The sequence below is a fragment of the Pararge aegeria genome, chromosome Z, assembly GCF_905163445.1.
Source record: "Pararge aegeria chromosome Z, ilParAegt1.1, whole genome shotgun sequence".
Classification (NCBI taxonomy): Eukaryota; Metazoa; Arthropoda; class Insecta; order Lepidoptera; family Nymphalidae; genus Pararge; species Pararge aegeria.
This window is the reverse complement of record NC_053208.1, coordinates 24,568,951-24,588,655: the sequence shown is the minus strand read 5'-3', so window position 1 is coordinate 24,588,655 and position 19,705 is coordinate 24,568,951. Positions and strand designations below refer to the sequence as shown.

General features: G+C 36.2%; 1 protein-coding gene across 1 annotated transcript in view; it reads left to right on the top strand.

Moving 5' to 3' along the window:
* Positions 1-19,705, top strand: part of LOC120636579 (protein AF-10) — a 93,086-nt gene that overhangs the window by 6,080 nt on the left and 67,301 nt on the right. The window contains exons 7-13 of the mRNA XM_039908118.1: positions 4,654-4,797; positions 6,202-6,295; positions 10,192-10,251; positions 14,114-14,245; positions 15,455-15,599; positions 17,131-17,308; positions 18,788-18,889. Coding sequence (XP_039764052.1) covers positions 4,654-4,797; positions 6,202-6,295; positions 10,192-10,251; positions 14,114-14,245; positions 15,455-15,599; positions 17,131-17,308; positions 18,788-18,889 — 855 coding nt within the window. The remainder of the gene's footprint in view (positions 1-4,653; positions 4,798-6,201; positions 6,296-10,191; positions 10,252-14,113; positions 14,246-15,454; positions 15,600-17,130; positions 17,309-18,787; positions 18,890-19,705) is intronic.

The window sequence follows — 19,705 nt, the reverse complement described above, 5'->3', positions numbered from 1 at the left end:
GAAACGCGTTATGATTTTTCCTATTGAATCCTGAATTCGACAAATAATGCGCCACAGCATCATAATTACTCTTGACTTAGTAAGCATCGTAACCGAAAATGTTCCCATCAGGAATTTGTTGGGGATTTGAACGCATGAGGGTAATTCACGAACTTAACTTTATAATATTTATTGCATACCATTTTGTTTTCATATATTTATGTCATTGCCATGTCTTTATTTATTATTATCATTATCAGTGCCCTTAGTACGAGATTGCACACCTCGGAAGCGTCTATGGTTTTCGAGTATCGATACGCTATGACGTCAGAGCGTTAACGACCTCATTCCTTGTTATAAAACTTGAGTTCGGGTGTACGTCTACAGCCAGCGCCCTTAACAGAAGCGTTTCTTAAGATAGTACAGGATATACGTACTGTAGTATTCCGTTACCTTTTAACGTTTTCGAAGTATTGACAAGGTTTTTGAAATCTGCAGCGATGTCGTGCGCAAACTCATTCTAAGGTACAGATCACCCGCACACTACAGATTAAACGATCGGCTGATAGTTAAGTAAGCAAACCCGACTTGGATGTACATAAGTTTAGTTCGACATGCGTAGACTTAACTGTTATCGTGTGATTTGCGCAGACCGAACTAGGGGGCTGTTCTAGTAAAATTTTCTACAGATTCTACTGCAGTCAACACAGTTGTGTCATTTCATACAAAACTATCATTTTAAATGCCCGTACTGACAAGAGGCATTTAATTATTTATTAAGTCACTGATTTGTCAAATAGAAATAAAACAAAATGTTAAACTGAATATATTATAATAATCTTGTGAGAATGCCTAAATACAATGCTTATTCGAAAAGAACTACGTTAATTTGTATTGTTACATAGGTACGTAAGTATGCCGACATAAATTACTGTACTAATTGTACTATATCAGACTTGAACAATAAAAAAAACACAGGTAGTAATTGTAACAAATTTTAATGCGAAACTAAAAACTAACATTTTGTATGCTTATCGTCGTGTTTTTGTCAACTCCATACTAAGGACTATGGTTAAAGTGAAAATATCGGTAACAATGTGACATGGTTTTATGTAAGTATGAAATCATTTTACTTCAAACCATTAGATGATAATTCTTTGCAATAAGCGATACAATCGGTTAGTGCAAAGAATTATCGAATTTGATATCGATAAAAGAATTATCGAATTAAGAATCGAATTTGATATGATATCGACTATAGACTTAAGTGCCGCAAACTGAATCTTTTATAATTACTTTACTAATAAATGAAATTCTTGGTTTCACTTATATTGTAAACAGGAGGTAAAAAATAATCACAAAAACACATAGAATTTACCTTATTGACAAACATTCACAGATAAAAAAATGCAATGCCATAGACAACCGAAAAGTGTAGAAATTTTTTCTTGTATAAAGCTTTCTCAATCTCATATTTTGTTTTAAATTTTAAAGATCGTAATTTTTTATCGATTTACTATGTCTGAAGTAGAAGATATTATTAAATTCCGTTGTAAGTATACTAAATATAAAAAAACTTTTCTTAATAGTTTTACTGGGGCTGCCATTTTTTTGTCTGAACCATAACGTAGTAAAATACCGTAGACGAAATTCATATTATAAAGATTTTAGACGTAATACCGGAATTAGTTTACCTGTCTAACATGTATGAAGTTGACAAACCAAAAAGATTAGCATATAAAAATCTTTTATTTGGAGCACAGTGCACCTCGCATACGCTCGTCAAACCACGTCGTCGAACTTCATAAATCATCACCAGCCGATCTAACTATCAGCTGATCAAAAGTCTGTAGTCTGCGGACTCCTTTATAAATACATCGATCCATATATTTGCAATTTTTATTTTTTTTTCACCTTGTCACCATCATCGGTACAAATGATCATACTAAGTAAACTGGAAGTCGATTATACACGAAAGACTAAAAGGCTAGCAGTTGTGACTAACATTGGGTGCGTGTGTGTGTTAAGCTGGGTGTTGCTCGACCAAGCCAACTAGACGATTCTGTGGAATCCGACCTCAGTTACTGCGACCGCCTTGGTACCGTATGTATCATCGATTCGCTCGCACGTATTTAAAAAAGTTTTATGCGATATTGAAGGTATGCTTTTTTTTTAATGTGTCAGAATTACGCTACTAGATGTCACTGCAGTCGACAAATTTATTGAAAATATGTTACTTATCGGATATTTCGGCACTGAAAGGTAAGTTAACCGTATCGAAATTGATTTAAGACGCGCCAGCTGCCATACTCAGGGGCTGCCATTCGTGTGCCGTTTGTTTGAAATGTATTAGAGGGATTGTTTCACCCCTGGTCAGATCGTGTACACTTTTTCAAAAAATAGAATAAAATCATAGAAATCCAACAGAAAAGTATTTTCACAGTAAATAAATGTCGTAAAATATAATGAAAGCCAATGTAAATGTCAAAAACATTTTGACATTTTAAAATTGTCGGCTTTCTAAGAACTATGGTCAATCAAAAAGACAATACTGTCATGTCAAATGTATATTCGGATTCAGTTTTATAATCAACTGAGATTCTGCGTGTCAGATAACAATTTTTTGATGACGTTTTGAATAGGTGTACACATTCCTTTATTTAAATTACTGTTATCATATTTCTGAATATGAAGTGTGATGGATACATAATTTAGTATACAGATTATTTTTTTTATCTGTTCATTCCCGAAACATGAGCCTGCCACCTTTGAAAGTCGTCTACTTGGCTTGGTTGGTCAGAATTGACTATGTTCGCGAAACTGTAGCGCTGGTCTCTAAATTGTATACGTTAGTGAAGTTCCGGTTTGAGGGCGAACACTCCGGAAGCGTAACGCAAACAGTTTAGCATCGCAAAAGGGTTACAGATTCGCTGTCACAGTGTACATCCAGCTTTAAATTTTAGGGTCGATTCACATTTCCTTTACGGACCGCGTGATGTGAACGAAGCAAAGTATTAGTAAATTGTTTCTTTGCCCGGTTATAATTGAATGAATTACATATGTCACTGTTGTATTCATACTCTTATCACATAAGACTTTATTATTTGGGTACTTTACGATTACGTTGTATCATTATAATCGATTCGTTTATGTTTCTTATCACATGTGGATGGAGCCTTCACGAAACACTTTTTCCGATACATTGTATCAACAAAGTTCAGTTCTATTTTATTGGTGTAATTCAATGTGATACTAGTATGAGGACGACCTTAATCAGTGGGCTCGCGCTACTAAGAGTAGTCGCATTAAAGATGGATCGAAATCAATTTACACGCGGTTTTTTTTCACGATAGTGTGACGACATTCCAAAATATACCTTAGACTAAGTAAGTTGATTGATTTGATTCTAAAACGGAATACTTACTAATATTAAAAATGCGAAAGTAGTGTTTGGTTGTCCTTCCTTCGAGCCCTAACCAAGCAAATATTAAACTGGATTTTTTACACAGGGTTAGTTAAAAAACGGATAGTAGCATAAGCTATTTTTATACCAGGACAACAAACCGTAATAAACGCTAACTAACAACGCGGGTTCTAGGATATATCCAGAATGAAACATATTGTAAAACTCATCAGCAAATAAAGGAATTGAGTTGAATTGAAAATTTAGAAATGTTTGGTCAAATCTAAACTTAGTTTTTTGTATGCTATGAAATACTTACCCCGATACGTTACATACGAGATGACCAAACGTTACGAAAACCGAATGACCATGAGATCTTATGACACCTGATAAGTGTATGTGTGTCGGTCAGACAGTTTCTGGCCGTCTGTCTTTCGTAAATTACTTTCTGGACATAAAGCTTGTCGACAATGTAGGTGACATACGACCTGAAGTAGTAAAGTCTAATGAAAGAACTTTGGTGATGATAGAGTAATAGGTTGATCGATTTTCGATTGAATGTACACTAGAATGAACACAAAGGTTGCATACAAGGCATGTACGAACCTGGGTTGAATAGTCTACGTCCGTAGTATTAGGCCTGGAGGTTTAGAAAAATATTTCTAATATCCATAAATAGTCATATTTCATAATCCTGCATCATTAGTCGGGTTATTTAAACGACAGATGATACCGCGTGTAAATTGTTTTTGGCATTCCATCGCAAAGTAGGCCCAATATTTTTTGTATAAAATATTTTTGCGCGTATACAGAGGCTTTCCCTGTAGCTCGTGTTGTGGGGATTGATGGTAGAGTTTATTTACCAACTCGATGTTGAAAATCGCATATCAAACAATGCAAAATCGTCTTTTAGCACTAGAATGCAATGAGATGGCATGCTGACCTTGAAATTAATATGCCAGTTAAACCATTTATTAAACTTATACGCGTAAATTGTTACTACATCGCAATGAAATCGCAAAGTTAGAGTAGTAATTAGCGTAGCAAAAGCCTCCATCAGTCCTTACCTGAGCCCATTTAGAAAGTGTTTGTATTAAAAGTTAACCAAATTTTCGAAACCTGTCTTTTCTGATAAATGAAAACGAGGCCACAGTGTAATCGGTTCCGGAATCTCCAATTCTAATAAGGCCAGCCCGATTCTGAATCTTACTTGATTATAATAAGGACAGCGCGCACGGCAAAGTCGTCAAAAGAAATTCGTCATTGTGCAGAAAAAGGGCGGTAACGTGAAGACGATCCCGCCGTACAAGCCAGTTTCGCATGACAGCCAGTCGGATGACTCGAGCGAGCGGGAAGACGAGGCGTCACCAGCCACTGGCGGCGCAACTCCTACTCACGTGGCAAAAGCTAAAGGGGTACGTCACACGTGCGACCAACGGGCCTGATTCGTTATCCGTAAAACTAACATCCGTATTTGCAAGCGCTACATTTCATCCAAACGCACACGCAGTGTCGTGCAGGTATCTCTATCGGCACTCAAAAATTATTGGGGGTATAAGTCTAAAACTGCCTTTTAAGGCTTTTTTAATAAAAATATAAATTGATTGCTGAATTTCTTCGGTAAAAGTGAGGTTGCTTTTTCTGCCTGTACAAAGTGCACGCCGCTGTTCCTACATGATGTAGGTAATGCGTTTCCACCAATCAGATTATCGAAAGATGACGTGATAAGACTTACGACGTCATCTCACAATAATCTTATTGGATCTTTTCCTTCGGATTGACTGCGATTCGTCGTAGTATGTTTGTGAATACGGGTGTTAGTACGTGTTCGCGTACTACTGTATGAGCCGTTGCACATGACTACATTTTCGCGTACAGTTTACGCGAGTTTCATGAATATGCGTTAACTGCACCGCACAATGGATTTTGTGAACTTGTGCAACACTTGCCTACGTCTACAAATCAATTTTAGATTAAAATGAACCTTATAGTCCTTGTTTGAAAGCTCGAGTTCATCGTTAAATCTGCAGCCAGCGCTCCTAACGAAAACTTTATGCAATAAAAATCCGTACTGCAAAAAGTTCTTCCAAAAGAGTCATTCAACTTACATTGTCGATATTGTATCGAAACTCACGAAAAACAACGCTTTCCAGATGTGCAAACTCGTTCTGAGGGCATAAACCTTGCGACCAACTCGCGTTCGCAGTCCGTTTTAATTGCGTCTGACGCACTCCAACTGCACGTGAAAAGTCTTCCTGTGCAAAGGCTCTAGGGTGTACTTACGATACGTGACGTGCCGCGCCCGAGATTCCGAGCTCTAATACGTAAATATTCACAAAAAAAGATGGCGCACACATCACAACATGGTAATACAAGTTAAACAGTAATCGTACTTTGGTCGTAGGTTCTTATGATATTGATGTTCTGATTGTGTTTGTTACTTATTAATAATAGGTGCCTGTTTAATATTTTTTTTTTGTGTTTGAGGTTAGAATTTTTCATGCCGTCGGCTTATTTGATTCCATGCAAACTGCCAATGCATGTAACATGTGTGCAAGTCGTATATGCTTATTTCGTTATTGTAACACAATAATAATCATGTAAGCCCACGACATACATGCGTATTTAGTTACTTCGATATAATCTTCTTTCCGTTGAAAGTATTGCTGCCAAAATATCTTTAAAGATCCTTCCTGAGTATAAATCAAATATTTACAAATTGCAATGATATTGATATATTATATTTTAATATACACGTAATAGTATGTTTATTTTTATGTAGTGCCACTGGCGAATAGTAATTACATGTTATATTTCAGCCCGGTCGAAAGACCTCGCATTCAGGAGGTGCTGCGTCAGGCAAAAGCACACCAAATTCGGCTAAGAACCCTAATAGTGCAACCCAATCTATGGGTAAGTTTTATAAACATATGTTCAGTAATAATACGTCATAAAAGTGACAAACATTAATATAACTTTTATTCATTTACTCTTAGTAGATTATGATGCGAACCATCATAATGTGTACTAAAACATGTAGCTACTTACATAAAGTATATATTTCCTGGCATTTGATTAAAAAGTCTATTGCCATTTTAATGATATTATAAAATGTAAAAGCACTTTAATGGCCTTTTTTTTTATTTATGTTAATACGATTTTATTATATATATATAAATATATTATTTATACCTTCCGTGTAAGTTGGATGTCTAACAATTGTACTGCAATTAATACAGATGAACTAACACTAATTTCCTTTTTTTATATAAACTTTTTAACAATAATAATTGTGCTAATAATGCTAGTGTAGATTCACTTTTAGTCTTACGAAAGTTTGTATATAAGAAAATAGTGACACATTATTTATGCTCTCTGAAGAATGTAACGTTTAACTTTATTATTTATGGTATGTTAAGTTCTTTTTAAATAAATCGATGCAATACAATACAGCCAGTAATGGAGCCACTGAAATTTGGACTGATCTTAAAAAATACCTAAAGAATATCTAAAAGTAGTATTTATATTATCACCAAGTCTTGCTTGATAAGTTATATAGTTGCCAAAATCTAAAGTTAGGTTAGGTTGAGTTAGAACATAACTATTCATTTGCCCTCACCGAGCACTCAGCTTTTACTGTTTATTCTTCATATACCTAACCTAATTTCAGTTAACATGTGGTTAAATATTGGTGACCATTTCCTACTTTTGGCAACACAAAGTTATTTATGACCTCGCCATTAATATGACGTCTTTCACACATACAAGAAATGCAGCTATCAACAGACTTCGCTCATACATATATTAATTAAAACAGCGATTATTTCAAAATGAAATTTAATTTTTACTATAAATGTATGAAGTTCGTCACAGCGAAAAAAAAAATAACAAAAGAAGTGTAACGGACTTAGTTCCTACAGTCCTTAGTTTAAACTAGATGGCGCCACTCGTTCTTTGTCTCGCGCTACCGTTGTGTTCAACTCACTACTAACTATATAGTGTGGAGTAAATTTATCTAATGGGTGTAACCCAATGTGACTGTGTACGTTTAAACGGATCACCATTTATTGTTTGCTACCTCTGACAGTTTTTTTTGTACAGGAAATAAGTGCTACTGATTAGATTGACGATGATTGTAACTGTTAAATAGTGTACGTTGCGGAAGGCGGACCCCCCTTGCCGTGAACGGACCGTTAACAGGGATAAGCAAGTACTTATATACTGTGTTATTACCCCTTGGTGTTTCCTTTGACACTTTTTTCCGCCTACCCACGACTATATTAATTATTATTTTTGACAATACATATTATATATTGAATATATAATTGTCTTACGTTTTCTTGACGGTAATAATAGTAAACTTACCCTAAACGTAAATTGTGAGTGAGTTCTTTGCTATTTATTAAAAGTTTGGGATAAAAAAAAAATTGGAGAGCTTATTAATTTAGTTATAGGTATTTAAGTTTATTTAAGCAACTATATGTTGCATACAAATATAGAAAAAGTACAAGTAGCATTTATTAGGTCGTGTTTTAAAATCGACTCCACGCTACGCTCCTAATGCAATGATTTCGTAGCAAATCATATGCTACGTCCTCAAATTATTGCCACTTGGTGGACGACCTTTTTAATATCACCAATATAGGACAGTAATAAAACATCTTTAGATTCCGGTCACGGTCACTGTGTAGCCCAGATAGTCGAGAAAATAATTACAACAAATTCATTTCTTTCATGATGTATGTCATGGAATCTTTAACTCATATATTAAGCTGAAGAGTTTCTTTGTTTGTTTACTTGAATGAGATGACCTCAGGAACTACTGGTCCGCTTTGAAAAATTCTTTCAATGTTGGATAGCCCAGTTATCGAGGAAGGCGGCTTTATATCATGACGCTAAGGTCAATAGTAGCATAGCACCAATGAAGAATGTTTCAAAATCGGGGGTTTTTTTTTCCTTTTCAGAGATTCGCGTGCGATTTGTAAACGGTTAAAGTTTCGATAAAATAGTCTATGACAAAGTTGTTTTCCCTTAAAAGTTCTATAAACCATCCGCGACAGCATATGGCTATCCTTTTGATGTTGACTTATACGCGGACGAAGTCGCGAGTGACCGCTAGCTATTAATTTTTTTTGTATTAAAATTAGAATCTACCTTAGAGTTCACAGAAAATAAAAGAAGTTTTTAATATTGTATCGTACGTTAATTAATATATATTACGATTAATAGGCTTATTACAATTAACTTTTTTTTTTTTTTTAATTTAATTTGAGAGAGCATTAATCATAGAGAGCCACTATTTTCTTTCCCGATTCCACACGTTGAACCCTCCGCTAGTACTAACGTTGGTTATTAACTTGGCATCCAAACGAAAAGTCTAGACATTTTAGTCTAGAATAGCAATTTATGGTTTATGATTTAACGTTACTGCTACAATATAATTATAATTATGATGACTGAAGTAATCCAAACGTTTGGATGTACCCTAAGTATTGGCGCGTGTTTTCTGTAAGGCTGTCACACACTGTCAATATTATTGTCAATAGATTCTACCAACACTTCCACTTTACAATACGCCCGGCAATAATAATGCCCCGCGCACGGACAATATTACTGACAAAGTGTCGGGAGCGTAAATAAGTCGAACGACCAACTACCAACATTGGTATTTCGTCAATATTCGAGACAGCGTTTGGATTCACGTATGAAATCGGAATTAGGAAAACTACGGGGTAAAACTGTAAATTTTCATGACTATGCTATTGAATCTTTTCTGATCTGCGATCTGTCATCTCATACAAACCGTATAATGTAATTTAACATTGCACGTAGGTACAAACAACAGCGCCAAAAGTGTGTATTATAAAAAATCATAAACTTTATGTAAGATAAAATACAGGAATATAACATAATACGGCGACTTTAAAATGATCTATTCCCAAATTAGGTCAATATCCGTTGGATGCTATTTGTATAAGTAAATAACTTGGTAAATAAGGCTTGTTCGAGGCTTTTTCTGAGAACTTGAACACGTCCTATGTTCAAGTTTTTTAATTAAAGTTGCTAATGTATATGTAATGTGACGGTCGAATGGCGCGGTGGGCAGCGACCCTGCTATCTGAGATCAAGGGCGTGGGTTCGATTCCCATGACCGGAAAATGTTTGTGTAATGAAAATGAATGTTTTTCAATGTCTTGGTGTTTATCTGTATATTATAAGTATTCATAAAAATATTCATCAGTCAACTTAGTAACCGTAACACAAGCTACGCTACTACTTTGGGGCTGGATGGCGTATTGTCGTAGTATGTTTATTTATTAACAACCATTATCGCACTACAATATAAAGAAATTGTAAATCACCATTTAAGGGGTTTACTTAAGGCCCTTTGATGAACCCCAAATTATTTTTATTTTGATGATATGATCCAAAAGTACGGCTAGCTTAACAGGAGACATCTTTCTCCCCGAGGAAAGGCCAAAATTTTATTAACAACAGACTATTGGCGCACAGGTGGAAATAATAAAACACGTGTAAAAACCAATAACCAAACAATATTCAAATAATACAAGTGAAATTATAAATGGGGATAAACTTTATCTGTTGTCGCGCTTTGGCACGTTAATTTTATCCCTTGTCAGGATGTAATCGGGGAGATATAATTTTTGACTTTGGCGTATACTAGCCGCGCTGGTCGTTTGTCCACTATTTTAACTTTAACACTTAACATACAGTTTTGCCCCGCTAGTATAGTCAATGTTTTAGTACGTAAGATGTATGTTTAATTAGTAACCTACCGTTTCGGACAGAGACCTGTCAAGACAGGACGGAGACGGCTGCGAGTCGCAAACATAAAGCCGCTGACAAAAGTTCGTTTCCCCCCACCCCTCCTTTAATTATTGTTGTATGAATGTAGATTTGTTGAGATAATGGTGCTTATTTGGCTTAAACGATAGTTCTCATAAGAACTATCCTTATCACATTGCTCCATTTGGAAGAGGAAAGTAATACTTTTAAAAGACCTGTAAATTCTAAAGGAGTTTTTTTTTACAACCGAATTTGCACCATTGTGTGTTCAGTTAAGTAAGTTTTATGTACAATGTAGTTGTGTATTGTAGTTGTCAAATGACCCTGATTAGTAATTTAGTCAACGAGGGCAATAATAGGGTTTTAACCCGCGCCATAAAAATGTCGCGCTATCTCAGTCGCACTCTCGTATATTGCGCGAAAGAGAGAGCTTTCATGAATCTGTTCTTTAATGGTGCAGGTTATACAAGTAATTATAGTCCGAAAATTTTGATTATAGGGTCCATTTTTGTTTACGTTTTGTATACTACAAAATGAACTGGGAGCCACAAGGTGCGCCAGTTTGAGCAAGATTTGCGAATTTACGTAAGTGGGACGCAAATTCGTACGCTACCGCAAACGAGGGCAAGACACATTTGTTTTAAATATGTTGGTGCAGGAGCTTATATATGCGTTGTTAAACAGCAAAATTATAACATTGTAAAACATTCAGTAGTCGCTCCCACATTGGTATACCATTATCCGATAATATTAATTTTGCCCGCGACATCGCCCTCGTGGACTTGCTTTCACTAGAAGACAAGTACCCTATGTCGCACTCTGTCTGTGACTATCTCTTTGCAAAACATTACGTCAATCTAATGCACTTTTAAACTACTCAATAAACTGACAGCATAGTGATAGGTATATTAGTACCTCTATACCTACATTTTAATATGTTTAAAAAGTTAAAACATTTTAAAACGAAACAAAACAACACTTTTCATTCACGTTTCTGACACATTGAATTGCTGACATGTATTGCTTGAGTATATTCAAGACAAGAGTGACTCTGCTTCTTCTAGGCAGCGATTGCCGTCCTAATAATCTGCTTTAGATCTGGTATGATGGAACCGTAAATCTATATTGTGTAGTATGTTTTGCTACAATGTTGTGAAAGAGAGTTTTCTTACTTTAGTGTGGCAGCATTATTTGTTTCGCTTTTTCGAATAAGGGTTCATGTACTACAATACAGCAGCGAAAATCTGAGTGTAGTAGCCGATTTCAAATTGAATGAGTTCTCTTGCATGCCTTTAATGTCCAGCGCACATTGTTATTTTTTTATTGTAGTTATTAATTGATGAACCGAGCAGATATCCCACCTGGTGTTGAACCATCGTCTATGAACAGATCAATTTTTCCCAGGTCATGCAAAAAAGGTATCCTGCAAATTGTTGCCCTTAAGACTCGTGTGCCTTTAATTACACCGGCGACCACGCCCTTCAGACCGGAACACAGCATTGCAACAATACTGCTTAGCGGCAGAAATAAGTAATTCTCCGGACGAGCTCTGTCGCAAAAAGCTCTACCAGTAGTTAACATAAATTGACGGCCGACTGGCGCAGTGGGCAGCGACCCTGCTTTCTGAGTCCAAGGCCGTGGGTTCGATTCCCACAACTGGAAAAATATTTATGTGATGAACATGAATGATATTATTCATAGAAATATTCATCAGTCATCTTAGTTCCCATAACACAAGCTACGCTTACTTTGGGGCTAGATGGCGATGTGTGTATTGTCGTAGTATATTTATTTATTATTATTATTAAATGGATGCAGCGCGCTTCCAGGTTTAAACATCTTGGAGGTTTGCGAGTAATTGAAAATATGACCAGGACCTACGAGGAATAAAGTATTTTTTACCTTTCTTTATCTCGTGATGACTGGGTTACATATAAGGAATGGTCGCTAGGATTAGGGGCTGGGGAAGTGAAGCATATTTCGTATGTATTTGGACAATAATTTAACAAACGTGTTTTTTTTGGAATGTTACATAACCAGTCGGCAGTATAGCGTATTCCGTCTCGGTATTCCCAAGCGTGCTCTTTTCGATACCGCTGATGGCTTTAGAACGACAAAGGAATTATCCCTTGGTCGTCTGAGTTATCTTAGTTACTTAGTTTAATAATAATATGTAATATAAATTCTGTGCCATACCGTTCGTGTGCGCTGGCCATTAAAGCCTTTACACATATCGCCATTTCTGACGCAGTCGACGTGCGTCTGACGGAACTAAACGCGTTGCAAATACGATACAGTAAAAGCCTGTTTATCCTAACACACGTTTACAAATTGAATTTGCAGCGCTGTTGAAGAGTTTTAGTACATATGTCGTCATGTGCAAAGGCTCTTATTGCACGATATTTTTTTTGTGTAATATATTGCATGTGTTCGATTAGATGTTATAACCATTGTTAATAATTTTAAGAATAATATTGCCAAGGATTTGTCAGTGCTTGAATTTGATTTTTCGTTTTTTTTTGTTTGTGAATGCTGAACGTATGAAGATAATTAAGATATGAGACAGCGAATCTTAAACTTCTGCATGAGTTTAGGCAAAATCCCCACGAATATTATGTACAAAACCAAAATAAAACTTATGTAATAACTACCATTTTCGCTACAAAAGCTTGAACAGTAAGGGCCAATTTAAATACTGATGACAAACAATTATTTATGGTATAAATATTCCGATGATATTTATACCATAAATAAATGTGTTTGCTTTAACTTTGTTATTATTAGTCTCAATAAATTTTGCAATTAGTCCTCAGACAGCTATTAATTTCGAAGACTTCCTATTTATTAACAAGAATAATTTCAAAGTAAATAGATGGGTACAATTTTCGTTTGGGTAGCTCGCTCACACGGCTGTTACTCTTGCACTGTGTGTGGCGCCCCTAATGTTTTTCTTTATCGCCGTATAAGCATAGATGTTAATATCGAGTCGTAATAATAATGTTTACCGGGTGAGGAGTGGCATTATAATCCTGTAACGATCAAGAGAAGGTCTAGCGCGTAGAGTTTCTGTCGTTACACAGGCTACAGACTTTCATGTAGATCATCCAATAAGCGTTTGCTTGATACTTGATCCAGGGTCTTGGCTACTATCTATAACATGTTTGAACTAACACACATTTATTTTTAATATTGTATAAAAGCAGGCGTTACATTGCAGAAGTCCTTGAAAGAAAATCAAGCTCACTCAGGTGTCCGCGAAAAGTAGAGAAATCTGCACGCCGCTATTTATAATTCATGCGATATGTATAAATTACAACACTCATCTTCTCTTTTTGCACGTTTCGCAATTGCTTCGTTCACACTCTTAAACAAATATTATTGGCCGCGTAATTGACCGCGCCTTTAGACTTTCTTTCTGGAGGACGTTCTCGATGTAGCGATGGCCGGTCTTTAGTTACCCTATAACACCAAAAGCCCTAAAATGATTATAAATGTACAAGAAATAGTTTTTCAATTTTACTAGCGTCCATGAGTGTAATTAATATTTCTTTATCTATTATGAAATATACTTAGCAAAACAAATATCAATATGTGCATGACTAGGCTTTATTAATAACTAATAGCGAAGCTAACTTTCTCTGCACGCGGTCCGAATCCGGCGTATTGTTAAACTCATTGTATTCATGTTAACTAAAGCACATTCACACAGCCAAGTCTACTTGATCAAGCCTCATGCAAAATGGACGACATACTTGAAGGTCTTTAGTCTGCATTATTGTAAGATTCAAGGCATGCCATGATGCGTGAGCTAGTTTGTGTTTTATTGCGTTGCTGCGAGGGTCGCTTTTGAAGTGCCTTTATAGTGATCCTGCTGAACTTTTACCGTTGGGTATTGTGGTAAAACGTAATAAATGTCCGTGATAGATAAAAAGAAGCCATCGCCGTCTCGACGCGGCTCCTCCGCGGGCGACGGCGGCAGTGGGAGCAAATCCCATACTCCGGCTCCGTCGCCGCAACACTATCCGGAAAACACGGTGCAAGGACCAGCTCCGAAAGGTAATAATGTTAATTTTTATTTTTCACCCACCCACCCATGTGTGCATCCGCGCTTCTATGAGTGGTAGCGTGCACGTGCGTGTGTGTCTGTGTGACTTTGTGCTCGCGTGTAGTTTTTATCTTTTTTAAGAGTGATAAATGTAACTTTGCTGATTTTATTGCAATTACTGAACCGATTTTGTCTGAACCTTTACATTTCAAGAGCAAACTTGCAATATAATACTGCTTGTAACGGGAAAACAGTAACACCGTAAACAGCGTTATGTTGAAATTTATATCTATTTTCGGTCAATCATTGCGACATTTAATACAATAAATTTCACTGCTTCCTGGACTCGTCTTGACTACGAAGTGAAGGAAGTAACTGCCTAGCTCTGGTAAATACAACGTGTAAATGAAAACCGAAATAATACTTCACATTCTTTAGATGTACATTTTGTAGTCTCTGAGTCTTATACGTGAAACCGAATACCGAATAGTTTTTGAGTAAACCACTTCCATAGTTTTTACTGATATAAATCAGATACAGCTCTAACATCACATGCGAAATTAATATCATGTGACTCCTGTCACTTTATTAGTTGCGCGTCGTGTAGCGTAGAAACTATGCACGTGTCGGTTTTTTATATTTAGTAGGGTTGTCATAAGGAGACAGTTAGAATGTTTTGAATTCGTTTGTATGGGGAAAAAAATATTGTTCTTTTGATTTAATATTTTTTTACAGGGTAATCCTTATGAAATATACTTATGCATCCTTCAACATTATTTCGTAATTCGGTTACACGTTGTACAGGAATAAATAAGACACAAGAAAGCTCTCGGCCTGTAGAATCACGTTGATTATGTTTCACAGTGTAATGTCACTTTACAGATATAACATGATATAACATGATATAACATGATATAACATGATATTTTATTATATGAAATAAATTAGTAACGAATTGTGGAAAGTCGTAAGACAAAAGTTGTTAGTTTTAATGATAGGAGCCGAGAGCTTTCTGGTAATTTTTATTTAACCCTGTATATGATGATATATGTCTATCGACTGCGATAAGGACGATATTATATATATGATAATATACTACGATAAATTGTAACTTAAAAATTACTTAAATTACTTTTTAAGTTGTAAAGTAAGTTAGCTGGAATAACGTAGTTGTTAACGGACACTTGACGGCTCAATGAAACGGGTAACTCGTTACACAGCTCCTGGCGGCTCAACACCGACTGCGAAGATTCCGCTACCATCAGCGTCGCCGAGCCAAGCTGTTAAGCCGCCTGAGACGGGCGGCGTCATTAGTTCCGTTGCCTCGGCCACAGCTTCCATTGTGTCCGTACCTTTGCTGCAAACGTAAGTACCCAAACCTTCACTATTGGCTAAATAACTTAGCGCTACGTATTTGTGGTTAAGGCAACACGCCGCGACCGAAACAGAGTAGACCAGAAGAAGTTCAGAAATCATAAATTCACAAATTTCCCAACCTTGAGATCGAAACATCCGCTTTATAAGACCACAGATCCGCAGGACATCCCCACTGTTGGGCACAAGCTTTCTCGCAAGACTAACCGATCTTTGAGTTCAGATGCTGCATATGCGAGTTGGTGGGCTTGAACACCTCCAATTTCCGTACTCTGTACTCGTAATCATATTTATTGATACGAAATCCATAGCCAATTTGACTTAATCCTTGAATTTTTTGGAATCGAACTTTAAATTCCTGGCCATTTGACCAACTTTGCAAAATCACTTTTCCATTACAATTTTTTAAGCAATTGTTATCACAATTTCAGAAGACAGGAGGGATATCGTTCGTTGTAATCTTTGACTCCTAGACTTATCAACATATCGGTACCGAAACTCTTCGAGTTTTTAATGTAAATGAGAAAAATAGATATTTTTTTAATTCCCCGCTGAAATGCCATCAAAAATATTGATTCAATCCAGGTTTATATGATAGGCACATGGCAATGTGGCAAAGACATGTTCGGGCTGTAGGGGTCATCGTACACACTATGTTCTTATTACACGAACTATGTCACGCAATAAATATATTTACTTGCAATTGCTGCAAATTAGGAGTGCAGTGTTTTATTACCTGTGTTATTTGAGTAGTTTTACTGAATAGGCATTATTATAATCAAAACATAATGCAAGCGCGTTCAGTTTTGACCCGGCGATATCATTACATCAAGCGTGATTGTCGACAAGCGCAAAACTACACAGAAAAGTATTAAATAATTCTTGCTTTTGTCATTAATAAAACTTAATTTAGCCGATTTTCTTAAAGTCCTAAATCAACGTTAGTAAGCCGATTTGTTGCAATTTAATGGGCCTAAATAAGTTCTTGTTCGCTGTAGCTGAGATTCCTTCATCATCAGACAGACCGCACAATTCGATAGCACAGTAATTTCAAACTTGCTGTCGCCCGCGACTTCGAAGGTCTGAGTTAATTAAGGTTTTTTTTACAACTCCCTCGGAAATTATGGGCAAAATGTTGTTACTTTGGGTTACATTATTGCAATTTTGTTAAGGATCTCCTATTTTTTGAAAACAAATTATAGCCTATGTTACATTCTCGTACTTTAGTTTTCTTTTTGTTTAGGAATGGTTAAAATCGGTCCAGTGCTTTCGAAACCTATTCGGTACAAACAAAGAAAACCAATATTTCCTCTTTATGGTAAAGCCAAAATAAATTTAGCTTTCTTTTGGTGAAGGAATGGTTCAAATCGGTGCAGTACTTTCGAAACCTATACGGTACAAACAAAGAAAAAAATTCTTTCCTTATTATGATATTAGTGAAGCTAAAATAACGAAATAAAAAAATAAAGAGAAGTAGAATTTTGTTGTATTCTTGTATTTTGAATTTTATTTTTTAATGCAGCACATCGACAACAACTTCGGTAGTTCAAACTGTCACGTCGAAGACTATGTACCAAGAGTCGGTGATTACCAACGCGGAGGCGATGGACATCAAGCAGACCAAGAAGCGAAAGGCGGTGGCTGCCAGCAACATGGCCATGCAGGCAGCGGAGTATGTGGCCACCACACCGCCGACTACGGTGAGTAATTACAGGCGTGATGACTATACCAAAGAATCGCTCAAACATTGTATTTATCGTAAGACTAGCTGTCCCGGCGAACTTCGTACTCGCGGATAATTTTTTTTTAATTATGTTATATTTTAATACTTATTATCCTATTCCGGTCTAAGAGAAATCCAAAAAATCAATATCATAAAAATTGGTCCAGCCGTTTTGAGTTGAATAAAGTTCATATAAATGGTGTAACTAACACAATTTTCTCTTATATATATATAGACTAGCTGACCCCAGCACCATCTGTCGGTCGGATTTGTGAATCTAAACCATCCAGGGTGCCACCCAAACGTATACCGAAAAATTCATGCAAATCGGTCCAGCCGTCTAGGAGGAGTTCAGTGACATACACACGCACACAAGAAATATATATATTAAGATTAATATTATACGTTTTTCATAACATTATCACTATATAATATATCTCGAAAGCGGTGAAAGCGCATTGGGTCGAGTTCGAATCCCAGCACGAACCTCTTAACTATTCTAGTTTATGTGCGTTAAGTAATTAAAGATATCACTTGCTTCAACGGTGAAGGAAAAAAACATCGTGCGGAAACATGCATGCCTGAGAGTTCTACATGTAGTTTGTCTTGGTGTAAATAAAGGTGTGAAGGCGACCCGTGCTCTGTATTGGGCCGGTAATGGGTTGATGTGATTGGTACTTGTGTGTGTTTATTTATTGAAAATGAATACCAAAGTGGGATTGGTATTCATTTTCAATAAATAAAACTGCAAAATCTAACGATCCGACAGGTGTAACGCCCAATTCATTATTATGACGTCACGTCTATATAAACATAATTTTGTACCGCTTGAATTTCGAACCACCTATATCAAGTTTTTTTGTGGTTTCAAACTATCAGTTGCTAAGTTTATATAATTGCTTAAGCTCTAATTTGCCTCAGACGCTACACTACTTTTTATATATATTACTTGATACTTCCGAACATCATAGGGCCGATTTATAAAATCAGTTTTTTTATAGTTTTAATTGACAGACCAAGCAGAACACAACATTATGGAAAAATAATTTATGTAATTTATTTTAATGCTTAAATTAAAAACTTGCATAACTCCGGAAAGTTAGAGATGAATCCACCACACTGGCCCGATGCAGATTGTAGGAATTTACACGACTTGTAAAACCATAGGTATACAAATCTCCTCACGATGTTTTTTCTGGACAGTTAAGTGAATTTCTTAAAACTAACATATCTTCAAAAGTTAGAAAAGCGTACAGGTAGTAGCGTAACTCAGTGTCCACGAAAGTGAGGACGGAGTCCTAACTTCAATGCCTCAATACCTAAATACGGGTTGGAGATAATCAATAGTTAAACAGGCTTCCTAGGCCTCACAAATATGTATAAATGCTCAGTAGGTGCCTGTAAATGGCCTGCATGGATATATAATTTTGAATCCGAAAAAAATAATCTCTTTCAGGCAACCGAGACAAACGTGCACAGTGGCAACACCACGTGGGAGCAAGGGTCATCCGGCCAGGGTGTCAGTGAGACAACTGTGGAAGAGAAGGTCCTCAAAAAGGTGAGTTTTTTGTTTGTTTTTTATTAGCTTCTGGCCGTTCTTAATAATAATAGTAACTAAAAAAAGATTTTTTTTTAAACCACCTCAAGTTAGCCCTCGACTGCAAGCTCACCTGGTGGTAAGAGATGATGCAGTTTAGAATGGTAGGCGAGCTAAGGCATTTATATTTAACCCATACCACTCATGTCTTTATCGGTAGGGTGATAACTGACCACGGCCGAAGCCGGAGAAAATTTGAGAACCCGCTGGGGATTGACCCCGGGACCTCCCAGTCATGAAATCAAGCGCTGTCAACTTTGAAGAGAGGTCGCCTTTAATAATAATCAAGCGTTTTCCCACAACTTCGTCCGTGTACATCTTCTGATATCCTACACAAATGCTAAGACTCGCCCGCATAGTACACTCGCTTGAATAGTACAAGCAGCGGCTTGTATTACTACACTCTTATTTTTCTAACTTGTTGTTTTTGTTTGCCCAAAAAATACATATATATTAGGGTGGCGCAAAAAAACCGACTATTTTTTTTTTTTGAGTCTCGGATGAAAAAATGTTAGTTTTTGATGTTTTAAGAGCCCTCTCCAAAGGACAGCTCAAAAAAAAATTTTTAAGAGGTCACTCCAAATTTTTTTTAATTTCGAAAATCGTCGAAAATCAAATTTTTTATTTTTTTTCTCGTTACGGTATAATTTTATAGACCAAAAAAAAATAAGTTTCTGAAAGTTTCAGTTAAAAATTTTAATTTTGAAAGGTCGCTCATAATTTTTTTTAATTTATTAGTAAATGACTTTAGATTTTTTTGAGTGACCTTTTAATATT